The sequence below is a fragment of the Canis lupus genome, chromosome 21 (assembly GCF_048164855.1).
Source record: "Canis lupus baileyi chromosome 21, mCanLup2.hap1, whole genome shotgun sequence".
NCBI lineage: Eukaryota > Metazoa > Chordata > Mammalia > Carnivora > Canidae > Canis > Canis lupus.
The window spans coordinates 49,842,288-49,862,238 of record NC_132858.1 but is presented as its reverse complement, the minus strand read 5'-3'; the positions used below and the strand labels follow the sequence as shown (position 1 = coordinate 49,862,238).

At 43.6% G+C, this 19,951-nt stretch overlaps 1 protein-coding gene and 1 long non-coding RNA gene across 5 annotated transcripts in view; one reads left to right on the top strand and one right to left on the bottom strand.

Annotated features, from left to right (window-relative positions):
• STK17A (serine/threonine kinase 17a) overlaps positions 1-19,951 on the bottom strand; it is a 38,843-nt gene that overhangs the window by 7,198 nt on the left and 11,694 nt on the right. For both annotated transcript variants that reach the window (XM_072791665.1, XM_072791666.1), the window contains exon 3: positions 9,751-9,895. In XM_072791665.1, the coding sequence (XP_072647766.1) occupies positions 9,751-9,895 (145 nt within the window). The remainder of the gene's footprint in view (positions 1-9,750; positions 9,896-19,951) is intronic.
• LOC140613177 (uncharacterized) lies at positions 1,390-9,051 on the top strand. 3 transcript variants are annotated; one of them, XR_012014343.1, is made up of 3 exons: positions 1,390-2,417; positions 5,393-6,999; positions 7,912-9,051. It is a non-coding gene; the product is annotated as an uncharacterized lncRNA (long non-coding RNA). The 3 variants fall into 3 exon arrangements; XR_012014344.1 differs by lacking the exon at positions 1,390-2,417 and having other exon boundaries at positions 4,902-5,538; positions 5,867-6,999; XR_012014342.1 differs by lacking the exon at positions 1,390-2,417 and having other exon boundaries at positions 4,283-6,999.

The window sequence follows — 19,951 nt, the reverse complement described above, 5'->3', positions numbered from 1 at the left end:
GGGCTCTCGTGAGCTCTCACCTGGCCCACGTCCCCCTGCCTCTAGCTCCCCGCACCCTCCACCCATCCTTCACTGCACAATGACCTTGCCGTGCTGTCTGATTAGGACACAGGTTGCTAGTCCTCACCAACCTCTCTCAAATGGGACTCCTCTGATGGGCAGGCGAGAGCCACCCGACGACACAGAATCAGTAACATTTGTGGTCCTAGAGTCACGTTTGTTACCCAAATAAAAATAACCTAGGACATCTTTAAGTATAAAGTCAATCCTACATTATGCACAGGATATAAAATTCATTTCAATTCTTAAAATGAAACGAAACATGAAAGGTTTATGTTGCTCAGGGAACCCCTTGCTACAGCACCCCAGTGTTCTCTGATCCGGCTGGGCTCCTCCGCAGGGCCGGCAGGCAACCTATGGGCCAGATCCCACAGCGGCCGTCCCTCCACCAGAGGCGCACGGCCCACCTCAGGCCCTTGGCTGCCGGACGCCTGCCCAGGAAGCCTGCTCCCCTTCGCCGCCTCACAGGCCCACCCCTCCCTCCGTGCTGGCAGGTCTGGAGGAAGCACGGGTTCCCAAGAGAGCCTCCTGTGACCTTCCCGGGAGGGTGACGCCTGCCCGGGCCTACCTCACATCCTGTGCGGGGCCGACACATCCGACAGGTTGTTGCTCGCACTCTCCTGTCCCCTCTGTCACACTGTGGTTCCCCAGAGGTTTCAGCGCGAATGTGGACAGTTCCTTGCCTTCCACACACATTCAACCCCTCCTTCTGACCCTTGTCTCACTCGCACCCAAGGGCACACGTGCAGGCCTCGGGGGCCACCTCAGCGGCGCCGGACACGGGCCTCTCCTTCCTCGCTCTCTTGGCTCCCACAGCAGAGCGCGCCCTGGCCTTCCTCGGGACGCTCCGGCTGCTCCCCTCCTTTGTGGGTCCACCTTCCTTCAGGCCCAATACCTGGTGGGTCTCATGCTCACCCCAGATGTGGGTCTGCAGCCAGGCTTCGCTGTCACCTGCATGTTATGAGTCAGGATCTTTACCTCTGGCTCAGGCATCTTCGGCCAACCGCTTACCTCATCCCTCCCCTCTGATGTCGCGTGGCTACCCTCACTCCGCAGGCTCCCACCAGCGAAGGTCCCTCCCACAGAGGCCCCGCATGCCACCGACTGTCACCTCGAGGATGCCACTCCTGCCCAGCAATGTAGAAGGAAACACGCGTGGCCACTGGGTCATTCCTCTCTCCCCACTTTCTCCTCACTTAGCTCACATTTCATTACATCCTACTGAGTTTAAATCCTACATTTAGCCATTTCTAGACTTTATTTTTCTCCCACTACAGACCACTCGTTCAAGGTACCATCGGGTTCTGCTCCACTGCGGCGACAGGCTGCAAATGGTGTGCTAGGATCCGCGTTGCCCACACTGCAGACCGAGGCCTCTCCCGCACTACGGAAGTTGGCCCGTCACCCCGGCCTGAGCCCTTCGGTGGCTGCCCGTTACCCTGTGCTGCCAAACTACCCACGTGGCACCCGAAGCCCTGCCAGCTGGGGCACTCCTGGCTCTGCACGCCCATAACCTGCTCCCCGTGGCTCAGCCACAGGGGAGGCTGTCTCGGGGGCCACCCTTCAGGCTCTCCCACTCGCCCGCTTGTTCGCCCACAACAGCATCTTTTGCACTTTTCCCCGTTGGTCTTTGCCTAGTGTCAGCTCGCTGAGAAGACCTGGGGGGACACTGAAGCAGATCCTAACGATGTTCAACAGTGAAGAGCTGCAGCAGCAAACAGCAAGTTGAGGTCTGGGTGGATCCCCTCTTCTGAAAGGGCTACAGTCACCCCCTCCATCCACCCTGCCCTTTCTCCTTAAGGACAGGCTTGTGGATCTAGCCAAGTCTGGCTTCAGGAACAGAGAAGGGAAGAAGCCACAGCCCATGGGCCCGAGTCCCAGGCACTCTGGCAGCGCCAGCAGCAGTGCCGGCACCCAGGAGGCACACACTGTTTGCTGTTTGAGTAAAGGAAGGAACAGAACTAACTATAAAGAACAATCTGTTAATTTATTTACTTTTAAAGATTTTATTTATTTATTCATGAGAGGCACACAGAGAGAGGCGGAGACACAGGCAGAGGGAGGAGCAGGCTCCCTGCGGGGAGTCCGACGCAGGACTCGATCCTGGGACCCCAGGGTTATGACCTGAGCCACTCAGGTGCTCCTATACAAAAGAATTTCAAAGGAAGGTAGGCGCTGTAAACAAGAGTAACAGCAAGTGCCTGGTGACGGCGCGTTCACCATCAGAAGAGAAAACCGAGGGAAGTACCTCGCAGGCTCCACTAAACTCGGTGCATTTCAGGTGCACTTGGAGACAAAGCGCCCAGGCAATAAATGAACAGGAGGGACGAGATCAGCCTTGCAGGATCACACAGGAGGTAAGTGAGCCGACTTTGGAGGAGAAAAGGGACTTTGTGGCCTATTGAAAAAAAATGTTATTGATTGCTTCCTGGGAAAACAAGAGAAAATGAAACCTAAGTCCCCTGTTCTTCGGGAGCCTTACCTTCTGATGGGAACAAACGAGTATGAAAAAAAGAATGATACCTCAGGTAATTTTAGGCCTCATGGAGACCCCAAAATCAGGGAAGGGGCACAAGCGCGCCTGCTGGGTGTGCATCTGTGTGCACACGTAGGTCATGTTCAGGGTGGTCAGGGAGCAGCCCGGGGCGAGGAAGGACCTTGCCAGAAGCAAGGACAAGCTCCTCGTGGAGAAGCTGCAAATGGAGAAGGGTGCAGAGGTGGAAGGGGACAAGGGGTGGCAGGCACCAGACTGCTAAGGAAATGCGGGCCGGGAACCCGAGGGCTCTGTGAGCCATTCTGGAAGAACTGGCACAGGGCACGTTCCAGGGACAGAAAAGGTCACCTGCCAGAGAATACACGGGTGAGCCGATATAGCGTGAGGCGAGCAAGGGATTATCAAACATAAGAGTATGTCCTTGTAGAATGTGCCTCTACCCTGTTTTTAAAGCCTTCAAAAAGAGAGAGAGAGAGAGAGAGAGAAAGAGAGAGAGAGAGAGTGTGAGGGAGGGAGATATGATGAAGCATGGAATAATTTAAAAAGAAAAAAAAAAAAAAACCCAGAGGCAACTTTGCAGGTTACAGTGGCAAGATCCACAGCCCACTGTGACCAATGCTGTGCAGGAGCAGAAACAATACGGTGTTTCGGTCATTCACCGGCTACTACAGTCAGGTCGGCAAGACAGGAGGACACTGGTTCCATTTTGATTCTCAGCCCCAGGAAGGGAGGCACCTGCAGCACCACCCAGGATAGCTGCAAGTGCCATCTGGAGAGAATTCAGGGCCGAGGGTGCTGCCTTGGAGGGCGAGGCCACAGGGGAGACTGAGCCCACCGACGAGAACCCGGCAAGAAGAGAAGTGGCCAAGATGGGTTCGGGCTGCTAAGTCCATCTACGGGAGCAAGGACGGGGACGGCAGTCTGAGGAGTGAGGCTAAGAACCCAGGCATCATGTTGAGGAAGGAGAGTCAGGAAGAAGAGGGTCACACCAGACCCGGGGAGGGATGACGACCAAGAAAAGGCCACTGAGTACAGCAAATAAACAAGCTCTGAAGGGCTTCCGAGGAAGTAGTTTTTAGTAAAACTGTGGGAGAAAATCCTTGGTTGAAAAATAAGTTGAGAGGCTAAACGGTGCATTGCAGGCCCTTCTGGCTTCATTAGCCGTGGATATCCTCTACACCAGGGCCGTCCTACGGGAAGGTCATGCAAGCCCCAGAATGAAACCTCAAATTTCCTAGTAGCCACCTTATCAAAAGTAAAATGAAACTGATGAAATTAATTTTAATATTTCTTTAATTCAGCAAGTCTAAAATATTATCCCTTCAACAGTATGTAATATGTATGGGTATTAAGCGATTTTATTCTTTTTTTCGCCCATACTCAGTCCTGGAAACCTGGTGCGGAGAGCACATTTTGCACCTCTCTCTGCTCTCAAGAGCTCAACAGCCACAAATGGCCAGTGCTACTGGACTGAACAGTGCAGCTGTGAACTCCTTTAATTAAAAAAAAAAAAAAATTCCAAATGATACCCCAATAAATGTTCAGGGAATTCTTACCATCTCTTGCATACCATCCTAATTTATTACCACTGTGCAATTATGGAATGGTAGTTCATCTTGAGAACACATTCATAAAAACTAAGACTCTCTGTCTATAGTGAAAACAACCATCTTGCGGCTCAGTGTAATCTGTAATTTTGTACAAAAAACTGTTTTCTTAATCATAGAAGATTTTGGCTACAGTAAAAACTTAAAACTGAACAGAAAGACAAGAACAACATATTGCTGTCACTAGAGAAGTGTGGACTGCAGAGGCACGCTAAAGTGTTAGAAATTACCCAAACCAGATAAAAGCACCCGCTCCTGCCACAACTGCCAAAGGACTGAAAATGCACAACTGATCAGTGTTAGAAGCAATTTCTCTTTTTGATGATAAAACGAGAGGTTTTGGTAATGTGTATAAATAAGCTCCATTATAAAGCTATACTCTCTTTGTTAATTAGATCTATTTCTTTAGGAAAAAAAGAAACTACGGTTATGAATCTTGAGACTTTTCAAGGCAATTTTAGTGTTATTACATAAATGAAATACTACGGTAAAGTAAAATGTCACTATTCAGACAAATTAGATGAGAGATGTTTGCCTCTGTTATACATATTCATCACTGAACATGTTTTTCCCTTCCCAGTACATAAAAAAAATGCCAAGAGAAATATTGCTAAGTGGAAATCTTCACCATATTGTAAGGTCCGCCTGTGATTACTAAAACATGCACAGTCTGTGAATGTTCTTAAATACCATTTCTTCCCTTAAAATAGCTTGCGTTTTTCCCCCTTACTTTTTGTTTACGCTTTACATTTCCTAGGAAATGCCTTCTTGAGCAATCGTGTAAAAACTAGTTATCATGAAAAAAACACCACTAGGTGTGGTGGTGATGCAGTAAATGCTAAATTAATGTGATCAAATTCTTAAAATGTTATTGTATTTGAAATCTAGGCCCAATCACATGCATCCATCATCCGCCAAAGTGAGAGACCCCAGCTGTCAGACAGCTGACAGAGGGATGGGTAGGAAAAACACATCTGACCATCAGAGCTCTTTCACGGAATTTCACAGTTAATGCTTATTACGTAGTTTCTACCAACTGTGCCCTGCTTTGACCACAGGCACATTTTAAAAAATAGACCTTACTCCTCTAAATAAAACAGAAGTACAATTACAGGACCATAACCTGTCAGTCTTTGACGGCGACTTAGACCCACTTCCAGTAAGTGAAATGCATGTGCTGGAAACACGGAGAAGTACGTGAGCATTACAGCTAGTCACGCCTCCTTTCTAGGGAGTCCGGGTCACGATGAAGAAGTTGGGCTTACGAGGCCTATTTAAGATGCATGGATCCTCGGTGGTGAGAGAGAAAACAAACGGGTCGCTGAGAGGCACAAGGACAGTGGAAGAAACAGGAAACACAGTGTCTACAAACAGGCAGTAGGGAGATCTCCGTAAAATCTTCTTTCTCTTGGGGGAATCCTTTCATTTATCGTGGGATCTTCATCTCTGTACATAACCCGTTCAACAGTTACTGCACACTCACCCTGGGGTAGGACCACTGGCCGGTTGAGGCTAACTTGCTTACTTAGCCTGAGGGTACCATGGACAAAATTTTAAGGAACATTTTATTCAAGTGGACTTTTTGTTTATTAAAACCCAGGTCGTAGTACAGACACAGGTGAACACGACTGTCTAGATCAGTTTGGGAGACTGTTTAGAAATGTCACCCCTCTTTCAAGTAATTTGTTGATGTTCCAACTGTCAGGGACCAACTGAAATCTCAAAAGGGAAAGTTCCAGCTTCAGGTTCTGCTGCTCCGCGTCTCCCCAGACACATCGGACAGGCTGGACAAGCTAACGACGGACTACATCGTGGAGGACTGCTCGAGGATCGACCGACAAAAGACCAAACACAGGGGGCGCCGGCTTTTAAGACTGGCTTTCTTTGTGTTCTTTCTGGTCAAGTCCACCCCCTGACCGAAGTAAAAGCAGCCCACTATGCCATTGACTAATTCACCAACTGAGATTATTTTCAGGCTTGTAGCTTTGTCCTGACTCTGGTAGAGTTGCTGTTTCTCACATTTGTCAATCGTGCCATGATTTACATGAAATGAATGGGCTTTCCCTTAATCACAGTTTAGGGTCCTTTCTATTTCTGTAGTCCTATAAACAGTCCACGATCTGCATCTGCTACCCCTCAAAGCATTTGCCATGTTCAATTGAAGATATCTGGCTGAGAGTCATCAGTGAATCAGTGTTTTGGCAAACTGCCCATCTGGGGTCTGACCTGAAGCCAAACAGCATATTTCCCATTGTGACAATTATCTCTTTTATAGGAGCAACTACAGTAGTCTAACCTACCTACTTCTTGTCTCTGGGACAAGAATTTTCCATTTTAACCATAATGGAGAAATAATCTACTAAATCCGAGTTACCCTAGAGATGGGGATTATTAATTTTCACAGAATTACAACTTAAGTTAAAAAAAAAAAAAAAAAAAAGATTTAGCTTTGTAGCTTTCAAGCTCTTACGGAGACTGAGAGTCAACATTACAAGCATAAATTGTCACCGGGCAGATGGCTGTTAAAAGGTGTGGGACAGTAGACTCTTGTCCAGACTCACAGAGGTCACAGTCAACTGGAGATGACCTTTTGGTAGAAATCATATCCATATGCACGGCTGCCACACCAGCCCCATCTCCAACCTTCCCCCTTCAGCGGTTCACTTAGGGACACATCTGACTGCACCTGTGACTGGAAGGCAGAGGGATGGCTGAGAACCCACCAGACCACCTCGTCTTCTTGTTCCTCTGGGCCTAGGAAACATCAAGAGTCCAGTTTCCAACATCAAAGGCCCATCATCAAAGCCTCTATTAAATCCAGAAAGAACTCTACACCAGGTATACCGGGGAGAAAGTAATATGATTTATACTGAGTGTACTGGGGAGAAAGGGATATAATTTCCTTGAGTAAATACATAGTTAAACCTGGTATTCAGGAACTTAATTTTCACCTTCGGCTGCTTTCAAGTAACATCAAAGACCCATGACATATAATGTTAGCAACCTGTCTGACTTGCTACTTAATTAGTTCCTGAATAATAGTTATAGGTTAAGCTGTCATAAATCGAAAGCGTATTTCCTACAGGTACAAGGGAAAGCGTACTTCCTACAGGTACAAAGTTATTTAAATTGGGGCTCATTCCTAGAAGTCCTTTTTACTTACATCATAAAACTAGCAAAACATTATAAAAAAATGAATATATGACTTTCCATAGTGTATAAAGCCAAACATGAAAAAAAAAAAAAAAAGCCTAGTACAAATGTTACTTGTGGGAATTCTTCAGCACGGCTGACACTAACTGAGGCTTCTTAAAGTCCGAGTGCACTGAAGTCTGGACTGCAGAGACCATCCTCCTGGCTAAGTGCTCCCGAGGGAGGCTTGGGTGGGTATTTCTTGCAGCAAGGATCTCTGAATTTCCAAGCATATGACACACTAAAGGTAAAATACCAGGCCCCGGTTCCCTCACCCATGCTATGAGGGTTTTACCTACGTGATCTCTAAGGCCACTTTAGCTTTAACATCCTGGGACTACCTACAGGTACACACATGTCCACACCTGCCTTCAAAAAGTGCCACTGTAACTACCATAGTCTACAGTGCTGTACCCATGCATTCTAGCCACTGTACTAAAAAAAAAAATAGTATCTTTGAGAAAAAAAAATGTTTATGGAATGAATTTCAATTGGCATTTTTCAGAAAAGCACGAGAAAGTCTCTAAATTGTTTTCTTTCCCTTGTATTTTTCTGTAGGAAACTAGTATCTGAAGGAGTACCTATTACCCTTCCACCTTATTTCAGATGGAATTCTATCAAGCTTCCTTTAGAAGTCAACCTCCAGAGGACACACTGTACACTCTTCCTTGAGTGCTCCCTCCAGCAGGGAAGATGAACCCTGCTGTTTACCCGGCACCCCTGTCTACCGGTGTCCCATCCTGCCAGACAGCGCTTCCCAAAATGGTGCCTGGACCCGCATCATGTGGCCCTACCCTGAACCAGAAACTCTGGAATGGGGCCTAGCAATGCGCTTCAACAAGCCCTTCCTGGTGATTCTGATCCCTTCCAAGTCGGAGGACCACTGCCACAAGCATCTGCCTTCTGCTAGAAGGCAAACTACAGCAGAGGTCGGGACAGAGCAGCAGACGACGAGGAGTAAGATAAGGCTGCAGAAGTCCAGGTCAGGAGAGCCTTTCTTGGGTCCAGGGGCTCAGCCCCACTCAGGTTCCCTGCCTTTCTTCCCCCTATCTCCTCTGGCTGATAAGGAACTGGAGTCACTGGTGTGTTCCTGGAGGAATGTTTCCTCCCCCGCAGCCACACCTGGGCTCGATATGGAAGCAGCCAATCAACAAGGACCTTGGGCTTTCCGACCCCAGATGCCTGAAGGGATACCCGTGGTGGACGCTCACCTGGACGCTGTCTGTCTCCCGAGTACCCACCCACTTTCTGTTCTTTTACAAACAGAGCTGGTCTGAGAAGCCATCCTTTCCGCGCTCTCTCCAAATAAAAATTGGGATGGGAGGAGGACTTTACCCCTCCAAGGTTGGAACAAATGACACTAGCAATGCTGGCTGGGCCAGTCGAAACCCTGCACCGGCCTCCCCCACCCAACCCCGTACATCTATTAGTTGATTTGGTCACAGTCAATCTCAGGACTTCTGAGAGAGCTAACAAAGCAGAGCCTGGCTCTCTCCAGCTGAATCTCTGGATAAGTATAAGACTAAAATGGCAGCATCTAACTTACTACCATCTTACCGCCACTCTGAGAAAGCAGAGCTGACGACTGAAGAAAAACCAACTACATGTAATATTTGAATTAACGAACAATGTCATACCTTAGGACAGAATTATACCTGGGCTTTTTAGCCAATAAAATTTCCTCTGTTGCTTCCCCTACTTTTGGCTGAAATTCCGATTACTCAAAAGCATCATAACTGATATACTGCCCTTTGTGTATTCTTTCTTCCCACCTCCCCTTCCTTCTTTGATAATTTTAAGTTAGATATTTATCTGCCTCTAATTTCTCTAGTTCTCTATTTTATTTACTGCCAACTGCCTAATTTTCTAACACTGTTTTTCAGATATTCCTGCTAAAAAAGTCATCTATCTCTTCATGACATTTGAAACCCCTGGAATGTGGCTTTTCCTCAATTGTCAACATCTCCTACTTCATTTCTCAATTCTAGGGACACGATTCCATTTATATTTGACCAACAATTTTTCCTAACTCTTATGAGTTAATTTTATCTCTATTTTCTACAATTTTCTTATATTTTCTTTATCTATCTAAATCCCTTTTTTCTCTTTTTAAGGTCTAGCTCAAACCCTATCTCTCATCAGAAGAATTCACCTACTCCCAATATCCTCCAAGCTCCGTTTTTTGGGGAAAAGTATTATTATTTATCTTTCTATGTACACACACGTACACTACCTCCTTGATAAAACCAACTGGCTAGAAGTTAAGAGACTTGATGTTTATTTCCTTATTACCTAAAACACACAGACTTGATAGATGTTTGAGTAAATCATTGTTAAATACTTTACACCTGGAGTATCATTCTCTAGCAAGCTCAAAATTGTAAATTTAGATCTTACCTTCAAATCAAGATGAACTACATCATGAGCATGTAAAAAGCGGACACCTTCTAATATCTGCCTCATGAGTCTTTGAACATCTTTTTCTTTAAAGGCTTCTTCTCTGTCTGCAACACACTGGTCAAAGATCTCACCTCCAGCAGCACTAGAGGAGGGGAGAAGCATACTTTAATTATAAAGGCAAGGGCTCATTAAAAACATTGTCTCTTTTGTCCTTAACATTTTACACATTAAGTATCTTGAGATAAACTACCATTTGAGTGTGTGTAAACTATTGTCTACTTGCCTAATTCCATTTTTTTTTGATAAAAACGTGACACCTCTAATATGAGCTAAGATTAGCATTTCCAAAGCTAAATAAAACCATCAGTTTAAGAGTTTCAAGAACTTAAATTTTAATAGTAAAAGACATACATTTTCAAGAGAAAATTTCTCCAGAATTTTTAATTATAGAATACACAGAAATATTATTTTTATAAAACATACTAATGAAAATAAAGCAGATGCCCTCCAATTAAAGACCCCTTCCCCGATCCCAGCTGGAGCCACATCTAGAAGGTAAGTGCTATTCTCTCCTTGGTGTACTATATCCTTCCAGATAAAAATGAAATGTATATATGAAAATATGTATCAGATGTATACAAAAATATTAGGTGCATGGATTTAAAAAAATGGTAAACAGGACACATTCTACTGATACTGTTCAACCTTTTCTTACTTAAACATGTCTTAAGAATCTTTCCATGATGCTTTTAAAATTATCTATCTCATAATTTTGAACTCCTATCCCTGTGGATAAACCAGAAGCCTTTGATGGACATTTTAGTTATTCACAATTATAAACAATGTTGTGATGAGAAGGCACATTACAGTTTCTCACATGTTTGCTTACGTGCCAGGAGCTCCTCAAGCATAGATACCCAGAACAAAACAGCTGGAGTGAAGGGTACATGCATTTAAAATTTTAATAGGAAAAGCCTATCCTCACCAAAAGAGCGATACTGATTTAAACTTTCTTCCAACATCTGGACAAATCATCTCTGTTTGTTTTCCTCCAAAGAATTTTGCCAATAAGAGAAAAAAAAAAAAAACCAACATTTAAAAATTTGTATTCCTCTTTGGCAAAAAGCCCATACTTAAACATCCGTTCGTATCATAAATGACAGCTATGTCATATCTCAAAATTTCCTTTATGTGTCAAGAAAAAAAGACTAAGTTGCTTTCATAAAGTTGGTATAAAGTTGACATGAAATCTATAACTCCAAACAGCCATATTGCTGTCAGACCAGAGCTACTTATTAATTTCCGTTTAGTATGATAGTTTAGTTCTCTTTTTTTCTTTCCTTTTCTGTTAAAGCAACCTATTTCCAAATTCTGCCCATATATGGAAACATGACTTGTCACCAAAGTAGATAAGAACATATTTAAGTTTAGCTGAACAGTTGCAGGTGACGAAAGTGAAAGCAAATATTTCCTTGGCTGATAAGGTTTTCATTTTGGCTAAAACATATACAACTGATTTTTTTATTATATTTTGACCACAGTACTTTAAAAACCACCTATGAAAGCATTAAAACCATTTTTATGTATTTAGTTGTAAAATGCTCATCACATATTCCAGCACAGTAAAAGTAACGCACAAGTCATAAGGAAAGAAAAGGTGAACGTTCACAACGAAATTGCAGAGTAAATTCATTACGGCCTGGCAGTCCTGTATACTGTTGGTATGGATTTGAAGACCTAAAGCAAAAGTCAGTATGGGCTGGGTCAGCTAAGTTCCAAGCAGCTAGAGATGCACCCTGATGTAAATACGGCTCTCTGCACACGCACGCGCACGCACGCACACACCACAGTTTGCCAGTTACACCCAGAACTCCCTGTGTTCCTCAACTAAAACAGAGAACTGTACTTCGGTTGTAAAAGTTTCCCAATCACAATTTATTGTCCTCTGGGGAACTCAGCTCACTACCATTCACAATAAAATTCAATACAGGTTAATTTACACTAAGTGCAAAGATTTATCTAAAATTAAGAGCAATTTATTATTATTTCTTTCTACTCTATGGTTTACCCATTCTTTTTTTTTTTTAGGTTTACCCATTCTTCCTTTAATGTAAGGGTTTCCTCTGTTTTCCCAACAATTTCAGTAGTTTACATAAGCACAAAACTGCAGTTCTCTGAAAATTTTTGAGGATTTTTTTTTTTTTTTAAGATTTTATCTATTCATGAGAGACACACAAAGAGAGGCAGAGGCACAGGCAGAGGGAGAAGCAGGCTCCCTGCAGGGAGCCCGATGCAGGACTCGATCCCAGGACCCCAGGATCGCGCCCTGAGCGGAAGGCAGACGCTCAACCACTGAGCCACCCAGGCGTCCCAAGGATGTATTTCAAATGCAGACTATTAAAGAAGCTGTGTAGGCCAACCTTCAGTGACGAGAAATACTTACACACCCTCCGGTACAATGTGCAATCATCCCATCCTACGTCTGCTTAAGTCTAAGCCAGACTTCATTAACTGTCATATTAACTAATGGAACTAAACAAAATTTTAAAAACCATTTGTGACATTAAAAGCATTTGTTAAGTACGGTTAACAGGAAATACAACAGTACCAACTACTTCACACAAGGTATCTTCCTTTACACAGGAAGGAAGTGAAACACTTCAAGTTTTGTTGGGCCCTACCTTTTAGCTACAGCAACATTTCCAGTTAGATTATGGTGTATTTACTTCAGTAGTGTGTATTTTCCACTACTATAAAATCATCTAGAAACTGAGTAATTATTACGAGTTACATATACTTTATCAAAAATTTGTTTAAAAACATTAATTCAAGAGCTTTTCACAAAATTTTTTACACAGATTTATTTTTAATTTAAATTCAATTAATTAACACATAGTGTATTAGTCTGAGGTAGAGGTCAGTGATGTATCCTCTTAATGCCTATCACCCAGTTACCCCATACCCACTCCCACGTTCCTTCCAGTGACTCCCAGTTTGTTTCCTATGATTAAGAGTCTCTTATGGTTTGTCTACCTCTCTGATTATGTCTTTATTTTTCCCTCCCTGCCTCTATGCTCCTCTGTTTTGCCTCTTAAATACCACACATGAGTGAAACAATATAACTGTCTTTCCCTGATTGACCTATAATACCCTCTACTTCCATCCCCATCATTGCAAATGGCAAGATTTCATTTTTTTGATGGCTGAGTAATATTCCATTGTATATACATATTCCACACCTTCTTTATCCATTCATGTCAATGGACACGTGGGCTCTTTCCACAGTTTGGCTGTTGTGGACATTGCTGCTGTGAACATTGGGGTGTAGGTGCCCCTTTGGATCACTACATTTGTATGTTTCAGGTATATACCTAGCAGTGCAATTGCTGGCTCATAGGGCAGCTCTATTTTCAACTTTTTGAGGAACCTCCACACTGTTTTCCAGAGTAGCTATACCAGCTTGCATTCCCACCAGCAGTGTAGCAGGGTCCCCCTTTCTCCACGTCCTCGCCAGCATTTGTTTTCTTGTTAATTTTAGCCATTCTGACTGGTGTGAGGTGGTATCTCATTGATTCGTATTTCCCTGAAGCCCAGGGATGTTGAGTATTTTTTCTTATATAAAAACTATTTTTATAAAAAGTATTAAGAACTTTTAATTTCAACTTTCTAGTGGCCCTTAGAAACTTAGGGGATAAGTATGTTATGATCAACATTATGCAGAGCCATGTACATGATGCTTGCAGGCTAAGAGCAATTGTGTTTCCTTGTTGCCTATACCTTGACTAGATCTTAGCTCCCAACCTCTGACACCAAACATTCCTTTTTCTATCAAAACTAGCATTTCCATTTCTACCTGCTTCAGGGCTTAGTTCAGATCCTCATTCTCTCACTCTTCTAAATCAAATATGTTAGGCCCTGTGCAATGTGCTATAGACAGAAAGATAAATTATAAATAAGTATTGTTTATAATTTCAAGTACTAGTGAAAAAGAAAAATGAAACACATTTTAAAGAATACGTATGTGTAAATATCTATGGGTGTGACGTTATGTATCAAGTGACAATTCAGCAACTAAGCAATTCACTGGAAAGGAGAAAAAAATAGGAGAAAAATGACATTTATTGCAAAACTTGTAGAAGGAATAGGAATCCACTAAATAAAATGGTAAAAGCACATCCAAGGCATAGTGAACACAAGCAAAAGGGCATGATGGTGTCAGAAATACATGATATGACTCACGAAAGGTTAAGTACCTACTTCCTCTTTTAGCCAAATGGCACGGAACTTACCCTCTAGTCATAAACAACAAGAAATTGAGCAAAGTCAATGGGCCAACTATTTTCAGACCTGAGAACACAGGCAGTTAGGACCATGATCCCTAGGAAGAGGGACACAAACAACTTGAGCCCTACTATTTGTTTTCCTACTTGGAAGTAACTTATGGATTGTGGTACACGGTGGAGGAGAAACCCAAGCAGAAAACGGAAGCCTTGCTAAACTGAAGACATAAACCAGGTGTTTGGCAAAGTTAATGAGGTTGGATTTCCAGAGTGAGCCACACAGAGAAAGATCTCCAGACATCTGCTTAGCTGTATCCTGAAGTATTAGCATAAGGATAAACTCTGTAAAGTCAAACAAAGAACTGCTGGGAAATTAGAAGCTGAACAATTCCTAGCATTCACAAAGAACAGAATAAGATATTTGAATTTTGTCCAGCTGAAGTATAAAAATCATGCCAACCATTTAAGCAGTCAGCAAGCTCCCCATCCCAGAAGGGCCATACCTTAGTAGTAAGGTTAAGTAGTCTATGACCTGCCCCAACAAAACTGATTCACGAGTTATTTAATTGCCTGCCAAAATGAACGTCATCATTCTTTAATGGAAGATCATAAAATCTGCTCAACACTGTGACACTGTAAATGCATGGCATCCTTCCAAAAATTACTAGACATCTAAAAATGCCACAAATTATAATCCACAACTAATGAGAAAATACTAAAAACAGACCTAGGAATAACAGAGATAGTGGAATCGGCAGATAAGATATTATAAATATATTCAACAATTTAAAATAAAATAGGAACATAACAAGGAGATGAGGGGTATGAAAGAGGACCAAATGGAACTTCTAAGATTAAAAAAGAAGGTATCTAAAATGAAAATTTCACTGGATGGGCTTTATAGCATTGCAGAAGAATCAGTGAATTTTAAGAACCTAGCAGTAGAATTTTAAGACCTAGAAATTCGATCTTAAGAATCGAGCGAGGGTGGGGGGAAGATATTAGGACCAGGGACCTGAGTGACAATATCAAGCAGTTTAACAAATTGTAATTGAAGGAATAAGAGAAGAGAGGTGGGGGCAGAAGACAGGAGGGCTGTCATCAGGGACAAGTGTTGGCAGGAGATGTGGAGAAAAGGACACTGCTGGTGGGAAGGTAAACTGGTGCAGCCACTGTGGAAAATAGCATGGAGGTTCTTCAAAAAATTAAGAACAGACCTTCCACAGGACCCAGCAACCCCACTTCTGGGTGTGCATGCAGAAGAGATGAAAACAGAATCTTGAGAAGATGTACACTCCCATGTTGACTGAAGCATTAATCACAACAGCCAAGATACGAAGACACGTAAGCACCCATGAATGGACGAATGGACAAAGATGATGTGTTCTATATGTAACAGAACATTATTCAGCCATATAAATATATCCCACTCATACGTGGAATCTAAAAAAGCAAAACTTCTAGAAACAGAGACTAGAATGGTGGTTACCAGTGGGTGGGGAGGTGGAGAAAAGAGAGATACTGGTCAAAGGGTACAAACTTCCAGTTATAAGATGAAGAAGTTCTGGAGATTTTATGTGCAGCACAGTGGTGATAGTTACTACTACTACATTATATACTTGAAAGATGTTAAGAGTAAATCTTAAATGTTTTTAACACACAAATAAGGTAATTATGTGGTGCAGGTGTTAGCTAATGCTATGGTGGTCATCATTACACAATACAGAAGTGTATCAAATCCACACCTTCTATACCTCAAACTTACAAAATGTTTTATATCAACTATACCTCAATAAAGCTGGAAAAAAAATTTAAAAATAAAACAATGTATACAAAGCATGTAAATAATTTATTTCAAGCTGGTCGAAAGACTTATTTAGCACAGTGCCTGGCACCTAGTAAATTCTTAAGCACAATGATTATACTCTGAGTTCCCATAGCAACTAGCAAGCATTTCTAATAAAATACCAATATTGCTGCAAAGCATTTACACTTCCTTCACTAAACCTGTGGCACCTGGAGGGAAGGGACTAGGCCGTTTTCACTTTTATGCCACCAGCACCTATTACCACCTATGGCAGGTACCTAAACGTAAGTGAAATGGATTATTGACGCAGAGATCATAAACCTGCCTGTTTCCCTAACAACAATCTATTGATGTGGCCAAGAATTTTGTTATCTCAATATCTAAAAATCTATTTCTAAGACTTTCCCTTCAAACAAAAAGTAGAACACAAACATTTTTAGTCAAATCATACTGATGGGTGGTTTGGAAACCACGATCACTGATGCAAGAGAAGCCACCACAGATTTCTAAGGGGACAATATCACCACATCCATGTCTTAGTTACCTAACAGCAGCCTGAGGAACGTCCTAGAATCGAAGCCAGGGTGATCAGCTAAGAAGGTGCTGAGAGAGAATATGGGAGAGACAATGAGGACCCAACATAGACACCAAGTGAAAGGGACGAGCAGAGGAGAGGACTAAATGGAAGACTTGGTAATTTATTATAATATATGAGTTTCTAAGGGAGATGAGGGAAACAAAGAGACAGTCAAGGTTTCTAGCCTAAGCTATGAAATAAATGGGGATAACACTGGAAATGGGGAACAAAAGAAAAGCAGGCATTATCAGGGCAATGCAGGCGGGCACACATATTGGTCCTGGATTGATAACGAGATGTGGCTGGAGACAGAGATACGCAGGTGGAACTCAGAAGGTCCAAGTTTGGAGACCACGATTCGGAAATAATCACACGTTAAGAGTAGCTGAAGCCACAAACGTGGAATGTTATCATTCACAGTAAACGTACAGAAAATAAGCGTATGACAAGAACAACTCTCATGCACTCTGGAGAGGCATGCAGTCCTACAGGGGAAGCGGGGAGAGTCTGCGAGGGAAGATTAAAAAAAAAAAAACAGGACCATGGAAGCCACAGCAGAAGATCATTTAAAGAAGGAAGGTGTGTAAGGAGTTTGTAAGGAGTGAGGAGTGGAAGTGCACTACAGGGCGCAGGTTGATCTTGGCGAACAGGGTCTGAGAAGAGCAGGTGCAGCCGACGGAAGAGCCGTGGCACCCGGCACAGAACCGACTAGAAGCTGAGCAGTGCTTTAAGTTCAGTCTGCTCCTGCAAGGAGCACAGCAGTGGAGGACGGACAAGCCCAGGGCCGCGGCTCACAGGCCATCAAAGCTGAGGAAAAGCAAGTTTAGGACAGGAGGGAGGGCGACACTGGAGGACGAGGGGAAAGAACCACCTGGAAGGATGCTGGAAGGCTGAGGGAGGTCAGTGAACGGACTCAAACCAAACCAAGGGCCCTGGAAGAGGAAGGGAGAGAATGAAGGAGCAGAGGGGAAGGCGGCAGCCCCAGAGTGAAGGGGGGAAACTCCAGACAGAAGGGGGAGGTGAGGGGGGGCGGTGAGGGGATCCCTGGGTGACTCAGGGGTCAAGCATCTGCCTTCAGCCCAGGGCATGACCCTGGGGTCCTGGGATCGAGTCCCGCATCGGGCTCCCTGCACAGAGCCTGCTTCTCCCTCTGCCTGTGTCTCTGCCTCTCTCTGTGTCTCATGAATCAATAAAATAAATAAAATTAAATTAAAAAAGGGGGGGGAGGTGAGGGCTGTGGAGGCAGAGGGACGCGGAGCGAGGGCGCGAGGGCACCTGCCAGCCTGCCTCAGCTCCACAGGGCAGGAAGGCCGGTATCTGAGAACCATGGCCAGGAGGGGACGATGGCCAGGAGGCGACGGGCCAGTGTGCTAAAGGTGTGGGTTAGCTCCTGGCGGGAGGCGGGCCTCAGGAGAATGAGCCAGGAGGCCAAGAACAACCCGAGGCCAGCGAAAGCCCAGGTGAGGACTCCTCAGGCCTGTGCTCAGCAGGCGGGAGGCCCCACCGGCCTCGCGGGGTGTGCAGGAGGCCAGGAGGCTGCAGGCAGGAGCTGCGGGGGAGGCCAAGAGGGAGCAGGCCAGGGTGAGGTGCGGCCAGAGAGTGCACAGCTACCGAAGGGCAGGGAGTCGCTGGACCACGAAGCCCTGAGAAGAATCCACCAGCAAAGGCTGAAGAGCAGGTTTGGTGAGAACAGGACAGGAACCAGGTCTGGTCACAGAATGACATTTCGTAAAATTTTTTCTAGATCAACTTCCAATCCGGCCTTGATCCGCTCCAAGACAACCCGGAAACTGAAAACCTAGGCAGGCAGGGCTTATATGAGAGATTCCTACTCCAAGCTTTTTTTAGGTTAGAAAACAACTCTATTCAGAGGAGATTCACATATACTACACATTTGCTTACCCACCCAATCATTTTTAATATTTTTACTATTAGAATTAAAAATACTCTGTGCGGGGGCACCTGGGGGCTCAGCGACTGAGCCTCTGCCTTCGGCTCAGGTTGTGATCCTGGGTCACGAGATTGAGACCCAAATCAGGCTCCCTGTATGGAGCCTGCTTCTCCCTCTGCCTGTGTCTCTGCCTCTCTCTCTCTGCCTCTCTCATGAATAAATAAATAAAAAAAAAAAAAAAAAGAAAAAAAAACTTTGAAACACTTTTGTGCTTCTCACTGTTCACATTTTATAATTTCTTCAGAAGGGATTCCTAAAAGTGAAATTACTGATTAAAATTTTGGACACAATGCTCTTGAATTCCATTATCAAGAGGAAGACACTATTTTAGCCACCCAGAATCTTCTTTCAACAGACTTAAATTTTTCAAAAACACTACTACACACGCTATTTTCACTTCTTTTATCTTTTTAACAATATTTTTTTAAAAATCTATGTTGAAACATTTATATCCACCTTATCTTTCTAAATGACTACACAGCAATTCACTTTGCGACATTATCACTTATTTAACCAACCAATCCCTCTCTATTAAACAATTAGGTTTCTTTTTTGTTACATTAAAAAAACTTCATTGAATATTTTCTGACACATCTTTGTACAACTGCCCGTTTATTATACCCTTGTGAAAAAATATATAAGTGAAGTTGCTGGATTAAAGAGGTTTTTTTTGGTTTTGTTTTAAGTTTTTGCTATATAACTCTAGCCTGTCCTCCCTCCAGAAAAGTTGCACCAATTAACACTGCCACCTGCAGTATAAATCAGATGGCTTGAACCTTGAATATCACTTTTTATTTATGATTGTTGCCACTCTTACAGGGGGAAAATGAAAATTTTTTTTTCAATTTTTATTTATTTATTCATAAGAGACACAGAGAGAGAGAGAGGTACAGACACAGGCAGAAGGAGAAGTGGGCTCCCCACAGGGTACCCGATGCGGGACTTGATCCCAGGATCCCAGGACCACACCCTGAGTAGAAGGCAGACGCTCAACCACTGAGCCACCCAGGCATCCCTAAAAATTTATTTTTAAATTTACAGTATAAAAGTTCTAAGAATCAGTATTTTTCGTGTTATATATAGGCCACTTATATATGTACATCTATGTGGAATTTCTCTTACCTGTAAAAGAAAAGCACGGGCCCAAAATGGTATCATTTAGACCAAACCAACAAACTGGAGCTAATACCGAACCTAATTGCAGTTTCTCCCTCCCCCAGAAACAGAAGTCTTAACCAATCTGTCAGAAAATTTCTGATCAGCATCAGTGAGAAATCTCCCCTGGGTCCTATCCATCCCCCAACAGAAGATGAGGTAACCCACCTAATAAGGCCCCCTGCCCTTCCCATAAGGGAAGGTGATCCTGCCTCAAACTAGCCTTTTCTTTCTTTCGCTAATAACTTCTTGCCAAACCCTTCTTTTTTTTTTTTTTAATTTTTTTTAAGGATTTTTATTTATTTATTCATGAGAGTCACACAGAGAGAGAGAGGCAGAGACACAGGCAGAGGGAGAAGCAGGCTCCATGCAGGAAGCCCGATGTGGGACTCGATCCCGGGACTCCAGGATCATGCCCTGGGCCGAGG